Source organism: Pseudophryne corroboree, chromosome 8, assembly GCF_028390025.1.
Source record: "Pseudophryne corroboree isolate aPseCor3 chromosome 8, aPseCor3.hap2, whole genome shotgun sequence".
NCBI lineage: Eukaryota > Metazoa > Chordata > Amphibia > Anura > Myobatrachidae > Pseudophryne > Pseudophryne corroboree.
The window spans coordinates 58453884-58475161 of record NC_086451.1 but is presented as its reverse complement, the minus strand read 5'-3'; the positions used below and the strand labels follow the sequence as shown (position 1 = coordinate 58475161).

At 48.5% G+C, this 21278-nt stretch overlaps 1 protein-coding gene across 2 annotated transcripts in view; it reads right to left on the bottom strand.

Annotated features, from left to right (window-relative positions):
* Positions 1-18911, bottom strand: part of DYNC2I2 (dynein 2 intermediate chain 2) — a 56856-nt gene extending 37945 nt beyond the window's left edge. Inside the window, exons 1-3 of one of the 2 annotated variants that reach the window (XM_063936453.1) lie at positions 18815-18911; positions 10392-10649; positions 1116-1225 (exon numbers count right to left, since the gene is read on the bottom strand). In XM_063936453.1, coding sequence (XP_063792523.1) covers positions 1116-1225; positions 10392-10649; positions 18815-18880 — 434 coding nt within the window. In that variant the 5' untranslated portion in view covers positions 18881-18911. Of the gene's footprint in view, positions 1-1115; positions 1226-10391; positions 10650-18189; positions 18411-18814 lie in introns of those variants that run through there. The other variant, XM_063936452.1, reaches the window with a different exon arrangement.
* Between the last annotated feature and the right edge of the window lie 2367 nt (positions 18912-21278).

The window sequence follows — 21278 nt, the reverse complement described above, 5'->3', positions numbered from 1 at the left end:
CATTCTGTGGCAGGCCTGCCACAGCCAAAATATGTAAATGCCCATTCCACAAGGAAGGTGGGCTCATCTTGGGCGGCTGCCCGAGGGGTCTCGGCTTTACAACTTTGCCGAGCTGCTACTTGGTCAGGGGCAAACACGTTTGCAAAATTCTACAAATTTGATACCCTGGCTGAGGAGGACCTGGAGTTCTCTCATTCGGTGCTGCAGAGTCATCCGCACTCTCCCGCCCGTTTGGGAGCTTTGGTATAATCCCCATGGTCCTTACGGAGTCCCCAGCATCCACTTAGGACGTCAGAGAAAATAAGAATTTACTTACCGATAATTCTATTTCTCGTAGTCCGTAGTGGATGCTGGGCGCCCATCCCAAGTGCGGATTGTCTGCAATACTTGTACATAGTTATTGTTACAAAAATCGGGTTATTATTGTTGTGAGCCATCTTTTCAGAGGCTCCGCTGTTATCATGCTGTTAACTGGGTTCAGATCACAGGTTGTACAGTGTGATTGGTGTGGCTGGTATGAGTCTTACCCGGGATTCAAAATCCTTCCTTATTGTGTAGGCTCGTCCGGGCACAGTATCCTAACTGCGGCTTGGAGGAGGGTCATAGGGGGAGGAGCCAGTGCACACCACCTGATCCTAAAGCTTTTATTTTTGTGCCCTGTCTCCTGCGGAGCCGCTATCCCCCATGGTCCTTACGGAGTCCCCAGCATCCACTACGGACTACGAGAAATAGAATTATCGGTAAGTAAATTCTTATTTTCCGGTCACTCTACGAAGAAACCGACACCCAATAAAAAAATAAAAAAACGTCATGTCAACCTTTTGACCTGTCGACCTAGCACGTCGACCTAGCACATGTCGACCTAGAAACCCTGTCGACCTTCCAACCCTGTCAACCTAGTGACTGTCGACCTACAGTGATCGACCTAAACATTGTCGACCTAGACACTGTAGATCTAATGATCCACACCCAGCCACGGGACGGTGCCAATATTCATGGGAATGCAATCTCTCATTACGTGCCTCAGCGAGGCGACTAGTTCCTAGTGATGGGAGAGGCTGCATTCTCAAGGATACTGAGTGGAGAAGACCGGTAAACTCATATCCCCATCTCACCTGCCATAGGAACAAGCAATAACAGACCCAGTAGAGTTCCAAGTGACACTGGTGACTTCAAGCTGTTTAGCTAAAGCTTCAGGATACTGTAGACTGTGCAAGCAGGATACCTAAATAATAAGACGAGAACAGGAAGAGTACATAGCATTATACAACAATATGGTATACACACAAAACAACCTTTACCATACTTGTCCTCTAAAATAATATTTACCATTATTTCATACAATAAATGAATTGCTCTCTAAACTGGAACAGTCATAATTTCCAATAAAGCAACTGGCACCAATTACAGGTTGACAGGTCATAGGCTACAGTGACCTAACAGACCCATCTTTATAAAATAAATATCCTTCCTGGATTAGTTCGAGGCTCTGCGCCAGCATTTCAGAATTGCTACATTTCATCTCCCACTCCTCTGGTCTCGGCTCTTTCCCCATTAGAGTGTGAGGTTGGATACACATTACACAATGGGGCAGATGTATTAACCTAGAGAAGGGATAAGGAAGTGATAAACCAGTGATATGTGCAAGGTGATAAAGGCACCAGCCAATCAGCTCCAATATGTAAATTAACAGTTAGGATCTGATTGGCTGGTGCCTTTGTCACCTTGCACGTATCACTGGTTTATCCCTTCCTTATGCCTTCTCCAGGTTAATACATCTACCCCAATGTGTGTACCCAGCGACGGTACAATCGAAATACAAATATATCACGCCGGCCATACATACTGCGCAATATATCCATAGACCCCACATTTACCTGCATGCTGTTGTCTGTGGAGTCAGCCCTCCTAATTTGCAGTACATCAGATGGGGGGACGACGCTAACGACTGCCGGTAGCGCACAAGCGTGGGTAAACACTGTTCCGATCTGTGTCGGAATGATATATCGTCCGATATGTCATGTAGTGTGTACCCCATAAGCAAAGTCCATCCCACCCTTTGTTTTCACATCTACATTTATTTTGTCTACTTTGTATGTTTTTTGTATGCTGTTTCCCTATGATCGGCTGCTGCAGAGCACTGTGGCACCTTGGAAATCAGCAATAATAAGAATTACTCTCTAGTCGTGTGTCAAGTTTCTCTTCTTTTCTTTTATGCAATTTCCTTGCTTTTTACTTTCATGATTATAACTTGCAAAATGATAAAGAGGTGATCGTCATATCGTACCCACAAACATGGTCTTGCCTGTGAAAGGAATTTCTAACTGAATTGCTAGTGTTCTACATGTTAAAACTCTAAATGGATATTTTATGCCACTCTAAGAAGAGAATAACATAATTGGATGTAATTATTAACACAGGATGATCCCCAAAACAAACAACCAATACTGGGGACGTTTGTAGTATGGCCCGCTGGCACGGTCATTAGCTTTGTCCCCAAACGTCTCAGACACAACAATCAAGGCATCTGACAATTGTTGTTTGAATAAAAACTATTACTATAAAATAGACAGATGGATTTGCAAACAGTGGGCACGATTCAATTCTGAGAGAGTTGAATAGCGCCAGGAATTAGTGCCTGGGGCTATCCAATACAGCGCAGTGGTCCTGTTCTCCCGGACTAAACAGGGTTTTTTGTCGGGAGAACAGACATTCTCCGACTTAAGTACCCGGCGCAGCACTGTTTCCGACGAGCTAAGGGCAGAAATCAGCATCGCAATGGCACTTTTGTCGGATTTGTAATGGCACCCCTCCAGGGGTGCAAGAAGGAGTCCTGCCGTCGGGTGTCACAGGGCACTGTATTGAATAGCACCGGGAGCTAATTCCCCGTACTATTCAACTCTATCAGAATTGAATTGTGCCCTATATTTGTAGACTAGGGGTGTAAAGGAGTGAAATTATCCTCTCCTCCAAATCTTTAAAGATGTAGATACAGCAGGGGTGGGGAACCTCCGGCCCGCGGGCCGTATAAGGCCCGCAAAGCCGTTTGCTCCGGCCCACATGCTTCTCTGTGAGACACGCCGCCGCTCAGTCCGGCGGCAGCGTGTCTCAGCTGTCTGGACAGGGACTCAGGAGGAGAGCGCGGCTGTCGGGTGGGAGCGCCGGCGTGTAGAACTTGAAACCAGCCGCCGGTTCGTGAGCCAATCAGAGCTCGCGGACCGGCAGCCAATCAGGAGCCGCGGCTGCCGGTCCGCGAGCTCTGATTGGCTCTCGAACCGGCGGCTGGTTTCAAGTCCTACACGCCGCCGCCCAACATAGCCGCGCTCTCCTCCGTGTCCCGCCGAAAGAAGCAGCGGTAAGCAGCACGGGGGGCATCTGTATACCTGGCACTGTGGGGACATCTGTATACCTGGCACTGTGGGGGGCATCTGTATACCTGGCACTGTGGGGGGCATCTGTATACCTGGCACTGTGGGGGGCATCTGTATACCTGGCACTGTGGGGGGCATCTGTATACCTGGCACTCTGGGGGGCATCTGTATACCTGGCACTCTGGGGGGCATCTGTATACCTGGCACTCTGGGGGGCATCTGTATACCTGGCACTCTGGGTACATCTGCATACCTGGCACTGTGAGGGGCATTTGTATACCTGGCACTGTGAGGGGCATCTGCATACCTGGCACTGTGAGGGGCATTTGTATACCTGGCACTGTGGGGGGCATTTGTATACCTGGCACTGTGGGGGCATCTGTATACCTGGCACTGTGAGGGGCATTTGTATACCTGGCACTGTGGGGGCAATTGTGGATCTGGCACTGCACTATTGGGGGCATATGTGTATCACGTCCCATTTTAACTGGCCACACAGTGCCTATAAGGGGCAGACCTACTGGGGGGCAGATCTACTGGGGGGCAGGGTAATTTTTTAAGTTGAGAATTTTTGTATGGCCCCCGAAGGATTTTATAAATATCCACATGGCCCTCGGTAGAAAAAAGGTTCCCCACCCCTGAGCTACAGAATAAAATATGCAAAACAAGTTCCTGAAAAACCTGTACAGGCAGCACTGATAAAGATCTGTATTAAGGGCATGTAATGGTGTGATGGTGTAATGGTTAGCATTACTGCCTCACAGCACTGAGGTCATGGGTTCAATTCATGGTCCTAACTGTGTGGAGTTTGTATATTCTCCCCATACTTGTGTGAGTTTCCTCCCACAATCCAAAAAATAATAAGAATTTACTCACCGGTAATTCTATTTCTCGTAGTCCGTAGTGGATGCTGGGTACTCCGTAAGGACCATAGGGAATAGACGGGCTCCGCAGGAGACTGGGCACTCTTTAAAGAAAGATTAGGTACTACATCTGGTGTGCACTGGCTCCTCCCTCGATGCCCCTCCTCCAGACCTCAGTTAGGGAAACTGCCCGGAAGAGCTGACATTACTAGGAAAGGATTTGGAATCCAGGGTAAGACTCATACCAGCCACACCAATCACACCGTACAACTTGTGATAACTATACCCAGTTAACAGTATGAATAACAGCTGAGCCTCATTCAACAGATGGCTCAGAACAATAACCCTATAGTTAAGCAATAACTATATACAAGTATTGCAGAAGTCCGCACTTGGGACGGGTTTCCAGCATCCACTACGGACTACGAGAAATAGAATTACCGGTGAGTAAATTCTTATTTTCTCGGACGTCCTAGTGGATGCTGGGTACTCCGTAAGGACCATGGGGATTATACCAAAGCTCCCAAACGGGCTGGAGAGTGCGGATGACTCTGCAGCACCGAATGAGCAAACTCAAGGTCCTCCTCAGCCAGGGTATCAAACTTGTAGAATTTTGCAAACGTGTTTGATCCCGACCAGGTAGCAGCTCGGCAAAGTTGTAAAACCGAGACCCCTTGGTCAGCCGCCCAAGAAGAGCCCACCTTCCTCGTGGAATGGGCTTTTACTGATTTAGGATGCGGCAGTCCAGCCGCAGAATGAGCCTGCTGAATTGTGCTACAGATCCAGCGAGCAACAGTCTGCTTAGAAGCAGGAGCACCCAGCTTGTTGGGTGCATGCAGGATAAACAGCGAGTCAGTTTTTCTGACTCTAGCCGTCCTGGAAACATAGATTTTCAGGGCCCGGACTACGTCCAGCAACTTGGAATCCTCCAAGTCCCGAGTAGCCGCAGGCACCACAATAGGTTGGTTCAAATGAAACGCCGATACCACCTTAGGGAGAAATTGGGGACGAGTCCTCAATTCTGCCCTGTCCATATGGAAGATCAGATAGGGGCTTTTACATGACAAAGCCGCCAATTCTGACACACGCCTAGCCGAAGCTAAGGCCAATAGCATGACCACTTTCCACGTGAGATATTTTAGCTCCACGGTCTGAAGTGGCTCAAACCAATGTGATTTTAGGAAATCCAACACAACATTGAGATCCCAAGGTGCCACTGGAGGCACAAAAGGGGGCTGAATATGCAGCACTCCCTTGACAAACGTCTGAACTTCAGGAAGTGAAGCCAGTTCTTTTTGAAAGAAAATAGGCAGGGCCGAAATCTGGACTTTTATGGATCCCAATTTTAGGCCCATAGTCACTCCTGACTGTAGGAAGTGCAGAAATCGACCCAGCTGAAATTCCTCTGTTGGGGCCTTCATAGCCTCACACCAAGCAACATATTTTCGCCATATGCAGTGATAATGTTTTGCTGTCACATCCTTCCTAGCTTTTATCAGCGTAGGAATGACTTCAACCGGAATGCCCTTTTCCATCAGGATCCGGCGTTCAACCGCCATGCCGTCAAACGCAGCCGCGGTAAGTCTTGGAACAGACAGGGCCCCTGCTGCAGCAGGTCCTGTCGGAGCGGCAGAGGCCAAGGGTCCTCTGAGATCATTTCTTGTAGTTCCGGGTACCAAGTTCTTCTTGGCCAATCCGGAACGATGAGTATAGTTCTTACTCCTCTCTTTCTTATTATCCTCAGTACCTTTGGTATGAGAGGAAGAGGAGGGAACACATAAACCGACTGGTACACCCACGGTGTCACTAGAGCGTCCACAGCTATCGCCTGAGGGTCCCTTGACCTGACGTAATATCTTTTTAGCTTTTTGTTGAGGCGGGACGCCATCATGTCCACCCGTGGCCTTTCCCAACGATTTACAATCAGCTGGAAGACTTCTGGATGAAGTCCCCAATCTCCCGGGTGGAGGTCGTGCCTGCTGAGGAAGTCTGCTTCCCAGTTATCCACTCCCGGAATGTACACTGCCATCGCCATCCTGCTTCTTGTGCCGCCCTGCCGGTTTACATGGGCGACCGCCGTGATGTTGTCTGACTGAATCAGCACCAGCTGGTTTTGAAGCAGGGGTTTTGCTTGACTTAGGGCATTGTAAATGGCCCTTAGTTCCAGAATATTTATGTGTAGGGAAGTCTCCTGACTCGACCATTGTCCTTGGAAGTTTCTTCCCTGAGTGACTGCCCCCCAACCTCAGAGGCTTGCATCCGTGGTCACCAGGACCCAGTCCTGTATGCCGAATCTGCGGCCCTCGAGAAGATGAGCACTCTGCAGCCACCACAGCAGAGACACCCTGGCCCTCGGGGACAGGGTGATCAGCCGATGCATTTGAAAATGCGATCCGGACCACTTGTCTAACAGATCCCACTGAAAGATCCTCGCATGGAACCTGCCGAAGGGAATTGCTTCGTAAGAAGCTACCATCTTTCCCAGGACTCGCGTGCAGTGATGCACCGACAACTGTTTTGGTTTTAGGAGGTCTCTGACCAGAGATGACAACTCCTTGGCCTTCTCCTCCGGGAGAAACACCTTCTTCTGATCTGTGTCCAGAATCATACCCAAGAACAGTAGACGCGTCGTAGGAACCAGCTGCGACTTTGGGATATTCAGAATCCAGCCGTGCTGTTGTAGCACTTCCTGAGATAGTGCTACTCCGACCAACAACTGCTCCATGTACCTCGCCTTTATAAGGAGATCGTCCAAGTACGGGATAATTATAACTCCCTTCTTTCGAAGGAGTATCATTTCGGCCATTACCTTGGTAAATACCCTCGGTGCCGTGGACAGACCAAACGGCAACGTCTGGAATTGGTAATGGCAGTCCTGTACCACAAATCCGAGGTACTCCTGGTGAGGTGGGTAAATGGGGACATGTAGGTAAGCATCCTTGATGTCCAGTGATACCATATAATCCCCCTCTTCCAGGCTTGCAATAACCGCCCTGAGCGATTCCATTTTGAACTTGAACTTCCTTATATAAGTGTTCAAGGATTTCAAATTTAGAATGGGTCTCACCGAACCGTCTGGTTTCGGTACCACAAACATTGTGGAATAGTAACCCCGTCCCCGTTGAAGGAGGGGAACTTTGATTATCACCTGCTGAAGGTACAGCTTGTGAATTGCCGCCAGTACTACCTCCCAGTCCTTGGGAGTAGCTGGCAAGGCTGATTTGAGGTAACGGCGATGGGGAGACGTCTCGAACTCCAGCTTGTATCCCTGAGATACCACTTGTAGAACCCAGAGATCCACCTGTGAGCGAACCCACTGGTCGCTGAAGTTCCGGAGACGGGCCCCCACCGCACCTGGCTCCACCTGTGGAGCCCCAGCGTCATGCGGTGGACTTAGTGGAAGCAGGGGAGGATTTTTGTTCCTGGGACCTGGCTGTCTGGTGCAGCTTTTTCCCTCTACCCCTGCCTCTGGGCAGAAAGGACGCGCCTCTGACCCGCTTGCCTTTCTGAGGCCGAAAGGACTGTACTTGATAATACGGTGCTTTCTTAGGCTGTGAGGGAACCTGAGGTAAAAAAAGTCGACTTCCCAGCTGTTGCTGTGGATACGAGGTCCGAGAGACCGTCCCCAAAAAATTCCTCACCCTTATAAGGCAAAACCTCCATGTGCCTTTTAGAATCAGCATCACCTGTCCACTGCCGAGTCCATAATACTCTCCTGGCAGAAATGGACATTGCATTAATTCTAGATGCCAGCCGGCAAATGTCCCTCTGTGCATCCCTCATATATAAGACTACGTCTTTAATATGCTCTATGGTTAGCAAAATAGTGTCCCTGTCAAGGGAATCAATGTTATCAGACAGGGAATCAGACCATGCTGCTGCAGCACTACACATCCATGCTGAAGCAATAGCAGGTCTCAGTATAGTACCCGAGTGTGTATACACAGACTTCAGGATAGCCTCCTGCTTTCTATCTGCAGGCTCCTTTAAGGCGGCCGTATCCTGAGACGGCAGTGCCACCTTTTTTGATAAGCGTGTGAGCGCCTTGTCCACCCTAGGGGATGTCTCCCAACGTAACCTATCAGTTGGCGGGAAAGGGTACGCCATTAGTAACCGCTTAGAAATCACTAGTTTCTTATCTGGGGAATCCCACACAATTCATTTAACTCATCAGATGGGGGGAAAGTCACTGGCTGCTTTTTCTCCCCAAACATAATACCCTTTTTTGTGGTAACCGGGTTAATGTCAGAAATGTGCAACACATTTTTCATTGCCGTAATCATGCATCGGATGGCCCTTGTGGATTGTACATTTGTCTCATCCTCGTCGACACTGGAGTCAGACTCCGTGTCGACATCTGTGTCTGCCATCTGAGGTAGCGGGCGTTTTTGAGCCCCTGATGGCCTCTGAGATGCCTGGGCAGGCGCGGGCTGAGATGACGGCTGTCCCAAAGCTGCGTCATCGAACCTTTTATGCAAGGAGTTGACACTGTCGGTTAATACCTTCCACATATCCATCCACTCTGGTGTCGGCCCCGCAGGGGGCGACATCACACTTATCGGCACCTGCTCCGCCTCCACGTAAGCGTCCTCATCAAACATGTCGACACAGCCGTACCGACACACCGCACACACACACAGGGAATGCTCTGACTGAGGACAGGACCCCACAAAGTCCTTTGGGGAGACAGAGAGAGAGTATGCCAGCACACACCAGAGCGCTATATAACAGAGGGATTTACACTATACACAAAGTGAATTTTCCCCCAATAGCTGCTTATATCACAATTTTGCGCCTAAATTTATGTGCCCCCCCTCTCTTTTTTACCCTTTCGTAGTGTATACTGCAGGGGAGAGCCTGGGGAGCGTCCTTCCCGCGCAGCTGTGAAGAGAAAATGGCGCTGGCTGTGCTGAGGAAGATAGCCCCGCCCCTTCAGCGGCGGGCTTCTCCCGCTTTTTTAATAATAATTATGGCGGGGGATTAGGCACATATACAGTTTAGAACTGTATTATGTGCATTTTGCCACTTAAGGTATACTAATTGCAGCCCAGGGCGCCCCCCCCCAGCGCCCTGCACCCACCATTGACCGGAGCGTGTGGTGTGCTGTGGGAGCAATGGTGCACAGCTGCAGTGCTGTGCGCTACCTTATTGAAGACCGGAGTCTTCAGCCGCCGATTTTCTCCGGAATCTTCCGTCTTCTGGCTCTGCAAGGGGAACGGCGGCGCGGCTCCGGGAACGGACGATCGAGGTCGGGCCCTGTGTTCGATCCCTCTGGAGCTAATGGTGTCCAGTAGCCTTAGAAGCACAAGCTAGCTGCAAGCAGGTAGGTTTGCTTCTCTCCCCTAAGTCCCACGTAGCAGTGAGTCTGTTGCCAGCAGATCTCACTGAAAATAAAAAACCTAACAAATACTTTCTTTTTAGTGAACTCAGGAGAGCCCACTAAGTGCATCCAGCTCTGGCCGGGCACAGATTCTAACTGGAGGTCTGGAGGAGGGGCATAGAGGGAGGAGCCAGTGCACACCAGATGTAGTACCTAATCTTTCTTTAAAGAGTGCCCAGTCTCCTGCGGAGCCCGTCTATTCCCCATGGTCCTTACGGAGTACCCAGCATCCACTAGGACGTCAGAGAAATACTGGTAGGTTAATTGGCTCCCAACAAAAAAAATTAACCCTATCGTGAATGTGTACATGTGATAGGGAATATGGATTGTAAGCCCCACTGGGGCAGTGACTGAAATGAATGTTCAAATAGTCTCTGTAAAGCGCTGCAGAATATGTGTGCGCTATATAAATAACTGATATTATTATTATTACCTACACTGTGTTACGGAATGTCTTCCTAAAAGCAAACAGAATACTACACAACAAAGTATTTAAATCACTGCTAGGGAGCTATTAAGGATCTATACATTATTATAACTATTATCATTACTCTAAAATACAAAGTTCAGGATTTCATTCATTTTAAATTAACAAAACAATCTACCAGCATACTATAATGTATTGTACAATATGCACGTATATACCATACTTGTGTGTGTATAGTATATGTACACTATGAACAAATGTATACATATGCAGACGGGAAATCTTTCCTAATTGCTTCTAGTATTTTCCCCAATTAGCTGCAAACATTTTGGATATTCTCAAGAAATTACCTGTGGATTCTGCTCTTCCCAAGTCACCTCAAAACCATCGAATGCATGACTTTTCCAGTTCTTCTTGAGCTCTCTGATCATATCTTCCTCCACACGCTTCAGAAATGCTCCCACACCTGGATAATCCAGTAGTGGCCCAAGGTCCACATCCAGAGCTCTCTGGTCTTGATTCCAAGCAGTCTGAGTGCCAGCTTCACTGACTGCACACACTTGCACAGAAAGCTCCTTGGTGGCTATGGTGTGTGTCTGGCAGCCTCTCTGTACAAAACACCCACAGGAATCAACCCTACTAGACATAATGGTGAGCATTTATACATGATAGTGTTACAGGCACAGACGTGGAGAAGGTAATGCTTCAGGAGTGGCAGGCTGCTAAGAGGGGATGCGTGTAGCATCTTCAATGTAGTGATGCCGGGTCACATGACTGGGGATCCAGTCTTTAGATCAACATGGTTTCTATGTCGACAGGGACTCTAGGTCGATATGACAAAAGGTCGACATGAGTTTCACTTTTTGTTCTTCATTTTTTCAACTTTTTCATACTTTACGATCCACGTGGACTACAATTAGGAACGGTAACCCGTGCCGCACGCAGTGGTAGCGGAGCGAGGTACCTTGCCAGAAGTCACTCGCCATGCGAGGGGACACGGTGCACTAATTGGGTTTCCCGGTCACTGTACAGAGAAAACGACACCAAAAAAAGTAAAAAAAAAAAAAACTCATGTTGACCTAGTACCTGTAGACCTAGAAACCATGTCAACCAATAGTGGTCGACCTAAGTCTAATCTACCTAACATACCACACCCATGTGACAGCCGGCATCCAGACGAGCCACTTATTTTATACCGATCCCAATAAGTGTCCAGGAAGGGAGCACATGGGCTTTCTGGGTCAAAGCTGGTAAACACTTTCTTTACATAGCTAAACTTTATCAGTGTCTAATATTTCAGTAAAAAGGCTAAAAAACTGATGGAGGATATTTAGGTTGACATCTACAAACCCTTGACTTTTAAGCTCAATGATTCATCATTCTACTCTAAAAATGTGAGTGCAATTGAATTTTTCCATTTGTTTTTAAGGTGTTGCAGTATTTTAGCTTTTGTTTCAGAAATTAAATACTCTTGAAAAACAAAAAGATTTTTTTATTGACTTTATATAATGTCGCATTATACTGTACCGCACTGCTCAATATGGTGGCAAATTCTAAATAATTTGCAACTAGTTTCCAGACAGGGCAAAAATAGGGTTGTGGCTTCATTAAAGGGGTGTGGTCAGTTATGCCCCCTGTAGAGTTGCAGAGTTGTGCCCCCAGTAGAGTTGTGGCTCTTACAAAAATAAAAAATAAAATAAGAATTTACTTACCGATAATTCTATTTCTCGTAGTCCGTAGTGGATGCTGGGGACTCCGTCAGGACCATGGGGTTTAGCGGCTCCGCAGGAGACAGGGCACAATAATAAAAGCTTTAGGATCAGGTGGTGTGCACTGGCTCCTCCCCCTATGACCCTCCTCCAAGCCTCAGTTAGGATACTGTGCCCGGACGAGCGTGCATAATAAGGAAGGATATTGAATCCCGGGTAAGACTCATACCAGCCACACCAATCACACCGTACAACCTGTGATCTGAACCCAGTTAACAGTATGATAACAACGAAGGAGCCTCTGAAAAGATGGCTCACAACAAGAATAACCCGATTTTTGTAACAATAACTATGTACAAGTATTGCAGACAATCCGCACTTGGGATGGGCGCCCAGCATCCACTACGGACTACGAGAAATAGAATTATCGGTAAGTAAATTCTTATTTTCTCTAACGTCCTAAGTGGATGCTGGGGACTCCGTCAGGACCATGGGGATTATACCAAAGCTCCCAAACGGGCGGGAGAGTGCGGATGACTCTGCAGCACCGAATGAGAGAACTCCAGGTCCTCCTCAGTCAGGGTGTGCCCCTGACCAAGTAGCAGCTCGGCAAAGTTGTAAAGCCGAGACCCCTCGGGCAGCCGCCCAAGATGAGCCCACTTCCTTGTGGAATGGGCTTTTACTGATTTTAGCTGTGGCAAGCCTGCCACAGAATGTGCAAGCTGAATTGTACTACAAATCCAGCGAGCAATCGTCTGCTTAGAAGCAGGAACACCCATCTTGTTGGGTGCATACAGGCTAAACAGCGAGTCAGATTTTCTGACTCCAGTCGTCCTGGAATATATTTTCAGGGCCCTGACAACGTCAAGTAACTTGGAGTCCTCCAAGTCCCTAGTAGCCGCAGGTACCACAATAGGTTGGTTCATGTGAAAAACAGAAAACACCTTAAGGAGAAATTGAGGACGAGTCCTCAATTCTGCCCTGTCAGAATGAAAAATTAAGTAAGGGCTTTTATATGATAAAGCCGCCCATTCTGACACACGCCTGGCTGAAGCCAGGGCTAATAGAATCTTCACCTTCCATGTGAAATATTTTAATTCCACAGTGGTGAGTGGATCAAACCAATGTGACTTTAGGAAACTCAAAACAACATTGAGATCCCAAGGTGCCACTGGGGGCACAAAAGGAGGCTGTATATGCAGTACCCCTTTTACAACGTCTGAACTTCAGGCACTGAAGCCAGTTCTTTCTGGAAGAAATTTGACAGGGTCGAAATTTGAACCTTAATGGACCCTAATTTTAGGCCCATAGACAGTCCTGTTTTCAGGAAATGTAGGAAACGACCCAGTTGGAATTCCTCTGTAGGGACCTTCTTGGCCTCACACCACGCAACATATTTTCGCCAAATGCGGTGAAAATGTTTTGCGGTTACATCCTTCCTGGCTTCGACCAGGGTAGGGATAACTTCATCTGGAATGCCCTTTCAGGATCCGGCGTTCAACTGCCATGCCGTCAAACGCAGCCGCGGTAAGTCTTGGAACAGACAAGGCCCCTGCTGGAGCAGGTCCTTTCTTAAAGGTAGAGGCCACGGTTCTTCCGTGAGCATCTCTTGAAGTTCCGGGTACCAAGTCCTTCTTGACCCATCCGGAACCACGAGTATCGTTCTTACTCATCTCCTTCTTATGATTCTCAGTACTTTTGGTATGAGATGCATAGGGGGGAACACATACCCTGACTGGTACACCCACAGTGTTACCAGAGCGTCCACCGCTATTGCCTGAGGGTCCCTTGACCTGGCGCAATATTTGTCTAGTTTTTTGTTCAGGCGGGACGCCATCATGTCCACCTTTGGTTTTTCCCAACGGTTTACAATCATGTGGAAGACTTCCCGCTGAAGTCCCCACTCTCCCGGGTGGAGGTTATGCCTGCTGAGGAAGTTTGCTTCCCAGTTTTCCACTCCCGGAATTAACACTGCTGAGAGTGTTATCACATGATTTTTCGCCCAGCGAAGAATCCTTGCAGTTTCTGCCATTTCCCTCCTGCTTCATGTGCCGCCCTGTCTGTTTACGTGGGCGACTGCCGTGATGTTGTCCCACTGGATCAATACCGGCTGACCTTGAAGCAGAGGTCTTGCTAAGCTTAGAGCCTTGTAAATTGCCCTTAGCTCCAGTATATTTATGTGGAGAGAAGTCTCCAGACTTGATCACACTCCCTGGAAATTTTTTCCTTGTGTGACTGCTCCCCAGCCACTCAGGCTGGCATCCGTGGTCACCAGGACCCAGTCCTGAATGTCGAATCTGCGGCCCTTTCATAGATGAGCACTCTGCAGCCACCGCAGAAGAAAACACCCTTGTCCTTGGAGACAGGGTTATCCGCTGATGCATCTGAAGATGCGATCCGGACCATTTTCCCAGCAGATTCCACTGAAAGGTTCTTGCGTGAAATCTACCGAATGGGATCGCTTTGTAAGAAACCACCATTTTTCACAGGACCTTTGTGCAATGATGCACTGATACTTTTCCTGGTTTTAGGAGGTTCCTGACTAGCTCGGATAACTCCCTGGTCTTCTTCTCCGGGAGAAAACATCCTTTTCTGGACTGTGTCCAGAATCATTCCTAGGAACATTAGACGTGTCGTCGGAAAAAGCTGCGATTTTGGAATATTTAGAATCCACTCGTGCTGTCGTAGAACTACTTGAGATAGTGCTACTCCGACCGCCAACTGTTCTCTGGACCTTGCCCTTATCAGGAAAGCGTCCATATTTCTTTTAGGAAGAATCATCATTTCGGCCATTACCATGGTAAAGACCCGGGGTGCCGTGGACAATCCAAACGGCAGCGTCTGAACTGATAGTGACAGTTCTGTACCACGAACCTGAGATAGCCTTGGTGAGAACGGCAAAATTTGGACATGTAGGTAAGCGTCCCTGATATCCAGTGACACCATATCGTCCTGGTTCGCTATCACTGCTCTGAGTGACTCCATCTTGATTTGAACCCTTGTATGTAATTGTTCAAATCTTTTAGATCTCACCGAGCCGTTTGGCTTCAGTACCACAATATAGTGTGGAATAATACCCCTTCCCTTGTTGTAGGAGGGGTACTTTGATTATCACCTGCTGGGAATACAGCCTGTGAATTTTTTTTTTTTTTTTTTTTTTTTTCCAATACTGCCTCCCTGTCGGAGGGAGACGTTGGTAAAGCAGACTTCAGGAACTTGTGAGGGGAAGACGTCTCGAATTTCCAATGTACACCTGGGATACTACGTGTAGGATCCAGGAGTCCACTTGCGAGTGAGCCCACTGCGTGCTGAAACTCTTGAGATGACCCCCCACCGCACCTGAGTCTGCTTGTATGGCCCCAGCGTCATGCTGCGGACTTGGCAGAAGCTGTGGAGGACTTCTGTTCCTGGGAATGGGCTGCCTGCTGCAGTCTTCTTCCCTTTCCTCTAACCCTGGGCAGATATGACTGGCCTTTTGCCCGCCTGCCTTTATGGGTACGAAAGGACTGAGACTGAAAAGACTGTGTCCTTTTCTGCTGAGATGTGACTTGGGGTAACAAAAGTGGATTTTCCAGCTGTTGCCATGGCCACCAGGTCCGATGGACCGCCCCTTTATACGGCAATACTTTCATGTGCCGTCTGGAATCTGCATCACCTGACCACTGTCGTGTCTATAAACATCGTCTGGCAGATATGGACATCACATCTACTCTTGATGCCAGAATGCAAATATCCCTCTGCGCATCTCGCATATATAGAAATGCATCCTTAAAATGCTCTATAGTCAATAAAATATTGTTCCTGTCAAGGGTATCAATATTTTCAGTCAGGAAATCCGACCAAGCCCCCCCAGCGCTGCACATCCAGGCTGAGGCGATTGCTGGTCGTAGTATAACACCAGTATGTGTGTATATACTTTTTAGGATATTTTTCAGCTTCCTATCAGCTGGCTCTTTGAGGGCGGCCGTATCTGGAGACGGTAACGCCACTTGTTTTTATAAGCGTGTGAGCGCCTTATCCACCCTAAGGTGTGTTTCCCAACTCGCCCTCACTTCTGGCGGGAAAGGGTATACCTCCAATAATTTTCTATCGGAGGAAACCCACGTATCATCACACACTTTAATTTATCTGATTCAGGAAAAACTACAAGTAGATTATTCCCACCCTACATAATACCCTTATTTGTGGTACTTGTAGTATCAGAAATATGTAACACCTCCTTCATTGCCCTTAACATGTAACGTGTGGCCCTAAAGGAAAATACGTTTGTTTCTTCACCGTCGACACTGAAGTCAGTGTCCGTGTCTGTGTCGACCAACTGAGGTAAATGGGCGTTTTTACAAGCCCCTGACGGTGTCTGAGACGCCTGGACAGGTACTAATTTGTTTGCCGGCCGTCTCATGTCGTCAACCGACCTTGCATCGTGTTGACATTATCACGTAATTCCTAAATAAGCCATCCATTCCGGTGTCGACTCCCTAGAGAGTGACATCACCAATACAGGCAATTTGCTCCGCCTCCTCACCAACATCGTCCTCCTACATGTCGACACACACGTACCGACACACAGCACACACACAGGGAATGCTCTGATAGAGGACAGGACCCCACTAGCCCTTTGGGGAGACAGAGGGAGAGTTTGCCAGCACACACCAAAAACGCTATGATTATACAGGGACAACCCCTTATACAAGTGTTTTCCCTTATAGCATTTTCACATATGTAATCATATCGCCAAATAAGTGCCCCCCCTCTCTGTTTTAACCCTGTTTCTGTAGTGCAGTGCAGGAGAGAGCCTGGGAGCCTTCCTCACAGCAGAGCTGAGCAGGAAAATGGCGCCGTGTGCTGAGGAGAATAGGCCCCGCCCCCTAAAACGGCGGGCTCTTCTCCCGGAGTTTGTGAGATCTGGCAGGGGTTAAATACATCCATATAGCCTCAAGGGCTATATGTGATGTATTTTAGCCATAAAAAAAGGTATAATACATTGCTGCCCAGGGCGCCCCCCCCCAGCGCCCTGCACCCTCAGTGACCGCTGGTATGAAGTGTGCTGACAACAATGGCGCACAGCTGCAGTGCTGTGCGCTACCTTATGAAGACTGAAAGTCTTCTGCCGCCTGTTTCTGGACCTCTGGACCTCTTCAACTTCGGCATCTGCAAGGGGGGTCGGCGGCACGGCTCCGGGACGAACCCCAGGGTGAGACCTGTGTTCCGACTCCCTCTGGAGCTAATGGTGTCCAGTAGCCTAAGAAGCAAATCCGTCCTGCACGCAGGTGAGTTTACTTCTCTCCCCTAAGTCCCTCGTAGCAGTGAGCCTGTTGCCAGCAGGACTCACTGAAAATAAAAAACCTAACAAACTTTTATTCTAAGCAGCTCAGGAGAGCCACCTAGATTGCACCCTTCTCGGCCGGGCACAAAAATCTAACTGAGGCTTGGAGGAGGGTCATAGGGGGAGGAGCCAGTGCACACCACCTGATCCTAAAGCTTTTATTATTGTGCCCTGTCTCCTGCGGAGCCGCTAAACCCCATGGTCCTGACGGAGTCCCCAGCATCCACTTAGGACGTTAGAGAAATAAATGAATTAATACTCACCATCCCCGCTCCTGCTTCCCGATCGCTGCTGCCCTCCGTCTCCAGCCGCCGACTCCGCTTCTCTGATCTATGGGAGAGACGTCATGACGTCTCTCCCATAGCACCGCATAGACACTAGGGGGTAAATTTACTAAGATGGGAGTTCTATTTAAGATGGGATGTTGCCCATAGCAACCAATCAGATTCTTCTTCTCATTTACCTAGCACCTTCTAGAAGATATTACCTGTAATCTGATTGGTTGCTATGGGCAACATCCCATCTTAAATAGAACTCCCATCTTAGTAAATTTACCCCTAGAGGTCAATCATGACCCCTAGTGTCTATGTGCCGCTCCCACAATGCTGTGCGGTGCGCTTGCACGGCATCTACCGAGGACCAGTAGCGGCGCCCCGGTCACAAATCCTGTGTGCCCGTAGCAAGATCCGCTACTGTTTCCAGACGAACAACATAACAGTAATGTCAGCGCTGGCTGTGCGTTCCCAAACGGAGTAACACTTGAATTCACCCCATAGAGGTTATGAGCAGCATTAGTCTTTTATTATATAGGATAAGATAGATATAGATAGATAGATAGATAGATAGATAGATAGATAGATAGATAGATAGATACAGCACCTGGCTCATGTTGAATGAGGACTTTGCAGTACTAAGAGGAAGACACGTGAATAAGAAGCTGGCCGAATAAGAAGCTAACTTCAGCCTCGTGAGGAAGACAACAGTATCTTTCTACAAGGGCACAGGCTGTCTCCTCTGAGTGACAAATACCCAATCTGTCTCCATGCCCCTATATACAGTATCGTCTTAGTACTATGACAGTGATGCCTTTGTAGCACAGGAGAGATAACTCACTGATTCACAGCGGGACCCATGGGATTTCCTCCACACAGACTCCACAGTCACCCCCTCAGCGACCTCATCCGCAAAATGCATGGTCCAGGACAGCAAGCAGCAGCAGCAGCACGAGAGCTACCCTGAGATCCTGCTCCCGGCCGGGGTTACCTCGGCAACCAGAAGCTGCACCAGGTGTCGCGGCAAGTGACGAAACATTAAAGGTCACGTGACGCCTATAGAAGCTACGATGGCTAGTTCAAAATGCCTCAAATTTGGCCTCATCAGGACGCTGAGAAGCGGGGAAGCCTGGTGATACCACAAAACCGCTTTTTCATTACCGCTATACTCTGGACGCGGAATGTCACCTCTACCGACGCATCTGGCGCCATCTTTGTAGTGGGCTGTCGTCAGAGGCTTAAGCTGCTGTTGTATGATTGACACACTCTAAGTGTTTATACATATATTTAGCGGAGCACAGTGATAAGTGGGCAACAGGAAAATAATATGAATCAGGTTGTTAGGTAAGAAACACGGTCCTGTCCGATAGCTTAGGCTTCCAGCGTCAAACATGGCGCCGTGTAACGTAGTCACTGAAGTATTACATAACATACATTATCATGCATGGTGTAACACATTTGCCTACCTGACCTTCTCCATGAGGGAGAAAATGCTCTGTTCCTGGACTTTCCTGGTAATGTATAATTGCCATCACCTGTGGTGAAACACCTTTCTCTATCGTCCTAAGTGGATGCTGGGGTTCCTGAAAGGACCATGGGGAATAGCGGCTCCGCAGGAGACAGGGCACAAAAAAGTAAAGCTTTACTAGGTCAGGTGGTGTGCACTGGCTCCTCCCCCTATGACCCTCCTCCAGACTCCAGTTAGATTTTGTGCCCGAACGAGAAGGGTGCAATCTAGGTGGCTCTCCTAAAGAGCTGCTTAGAGAAAGTTTAGTTTAGGTTTTTTTTCTTTACAGTGAGTCCTGCTGGCAACAGGATCACTGCAACGTGGGACTTAGGGGGAAAGTAGTAAACTCACCTGCATGCAGAGTGGATTTGCTGCTTGGCTACTGGACACCATTAGCTCCAGAGGGATCGAACACAGGCCCAGCCGTGGAGTCCGGTCCCGGAGCCGCGCCGCCGACCCCCTTGCAGATGCTGAAGCGTGAAGAGGTCCGGAAACCGGCGGCTGAAGACTCCTCAGTCTTCATAAGGTAGCGCACAGCACTGCAGCTGTGCGCCATTTTCCTCTCAGCACACTTCACTGGGCAGTCACTGAGGGTGCAGAGCGCTGGGGGGGGGCGCTCTGAGAGGCAAATATAAACCTTATACAAGGCTAAAAATACCTCACATATAGCCCATAGGGGCTATATGGAGATATTTAACCCCTGCCTGACTGGAAAAATAGCGGGAGAAGAACCCGCCGAAAAAGGGGCGGGGCCTATCTCCTCAGCACACGGCGCCATTTTCTGTCACAGCTCCGCTGGTCAGAACGGCTCCCAGGTCTCTCCCCTGCACTGCACTACAGAAACAGGGTAAAACAGAGAGGGGGGGCACATTAATGGCTATATATATATATATTAAAGCAGCTATAAGGGAGCACTTAATATAAGGATATCCCTTGTATATATAGCGCTTTGTGGTGTGTGCTGGCAGACTCTCCCTCTGTCTCCCCAAAAGGGCTAGTGGGTCCTGTCTTCATTAGAGCATTCCCTGTGAGTTTGCGGTGTGTGTCGGTACGTGGTGTCGACATGTATGAGGACGATATTGGTGTGGAGGCGGAGCAATTGCCAAATATGCAGATGTCACCCCCCAGGGGGTCGACACCAGAATGGATGCCTTTATTTGTGGAATTACGTGATGGTTTATCTTCCCTTAAACAGTCAGTTGAGGACATGAGGCGGCCGGACAATCAATTAATGCCTGTACAGGCGCCTCAAACACCGTCAGGGGCTGTAAAACGCCCTTTGCCTCAGTCGGTCGACACAGACCCAGACACGGGCACTGATTCCAGTGACGACGGTAGAAATTCAAACGTATTTTCCAGTAGGGCCACACGTTATATGATTTTGGCAATGAAGGAGACGTTACATTTAGCTGATACTACAGATACCGTAAAACAGGGTATTATGTATGGTGTGAAAAAACTACAAACAGTTTTTCCTGAATCAGAAGAATTAAATGACGTGTGTGATGAAGCGTGGGTTGCTCCTGATAAAAAGTTGATAATTTCAAAAAAGTTATTGGCATTATACCCTTTCCCGCCAGAGGTTAGGGCGCGCTGGGAAACACCCCCTAAGGTGGACAAGGCGCTCACACGCTTATCAAAACAAGTGGCGTTACCCTCTCCTGAGACGGCCGCACTTAAGGATCCATCAGATAGAAAGATGGAAGTTATTCAAAAGAATATATACACACATGCAGGTGTTATACTACGACCAGCTATAGCAACTGCCTGGATGTGCAGTGCTGGAGTAGTTTGGTCAGAATCCCTGATTGAAAATATTGATACCCTAGATAGGGACAATGTTTTACTGTCGTTAGAACAAATAAAGGATGCATTTATCTATATGCGTGATGCACAGAGGGATATTTGCACACTGGCATCTCGGATGAGTGCTATGTCCATTTCAGCCAGAAGAGCCTTATGGACACGACAGTGGACAGGCGATGCGGATTCAAAACGTCACATGGAGGTTTTGCCGTATAAAGGGGAGGAGTTATTTGGAGTTGGTCTATCAGACTTGGTGGCCACGGCTACTGCCGGGAAATCCACTTTTTTACCTCAAGTCACTCCCCAACAGAGAAAGGCACCGACCTTTCAACCGCAGCCTTTTCGCTCCTACAAAAATAAGAGAGCAAAGGGCTTGTCGTACCTGCCACGAGGCAGAGGAAGAGGGAAGAGACACCAACAGGCAGCTCCTTCCCAGGAACAGAAGCCCTCCCCGGCTCCTGCAAAAACCTCAGCATGACGCTGGGGCCTCTCAAGCGGACTCGGGGACAGTGGGGGGCCGTCTCAAAAATTACAGCGCGCAGTGGGCTCACTCGCAGGTAGACCCCTGGATCCTGCAGATAATATCTCAGGGGTACAGGTTGGAATTAGAGACGGAT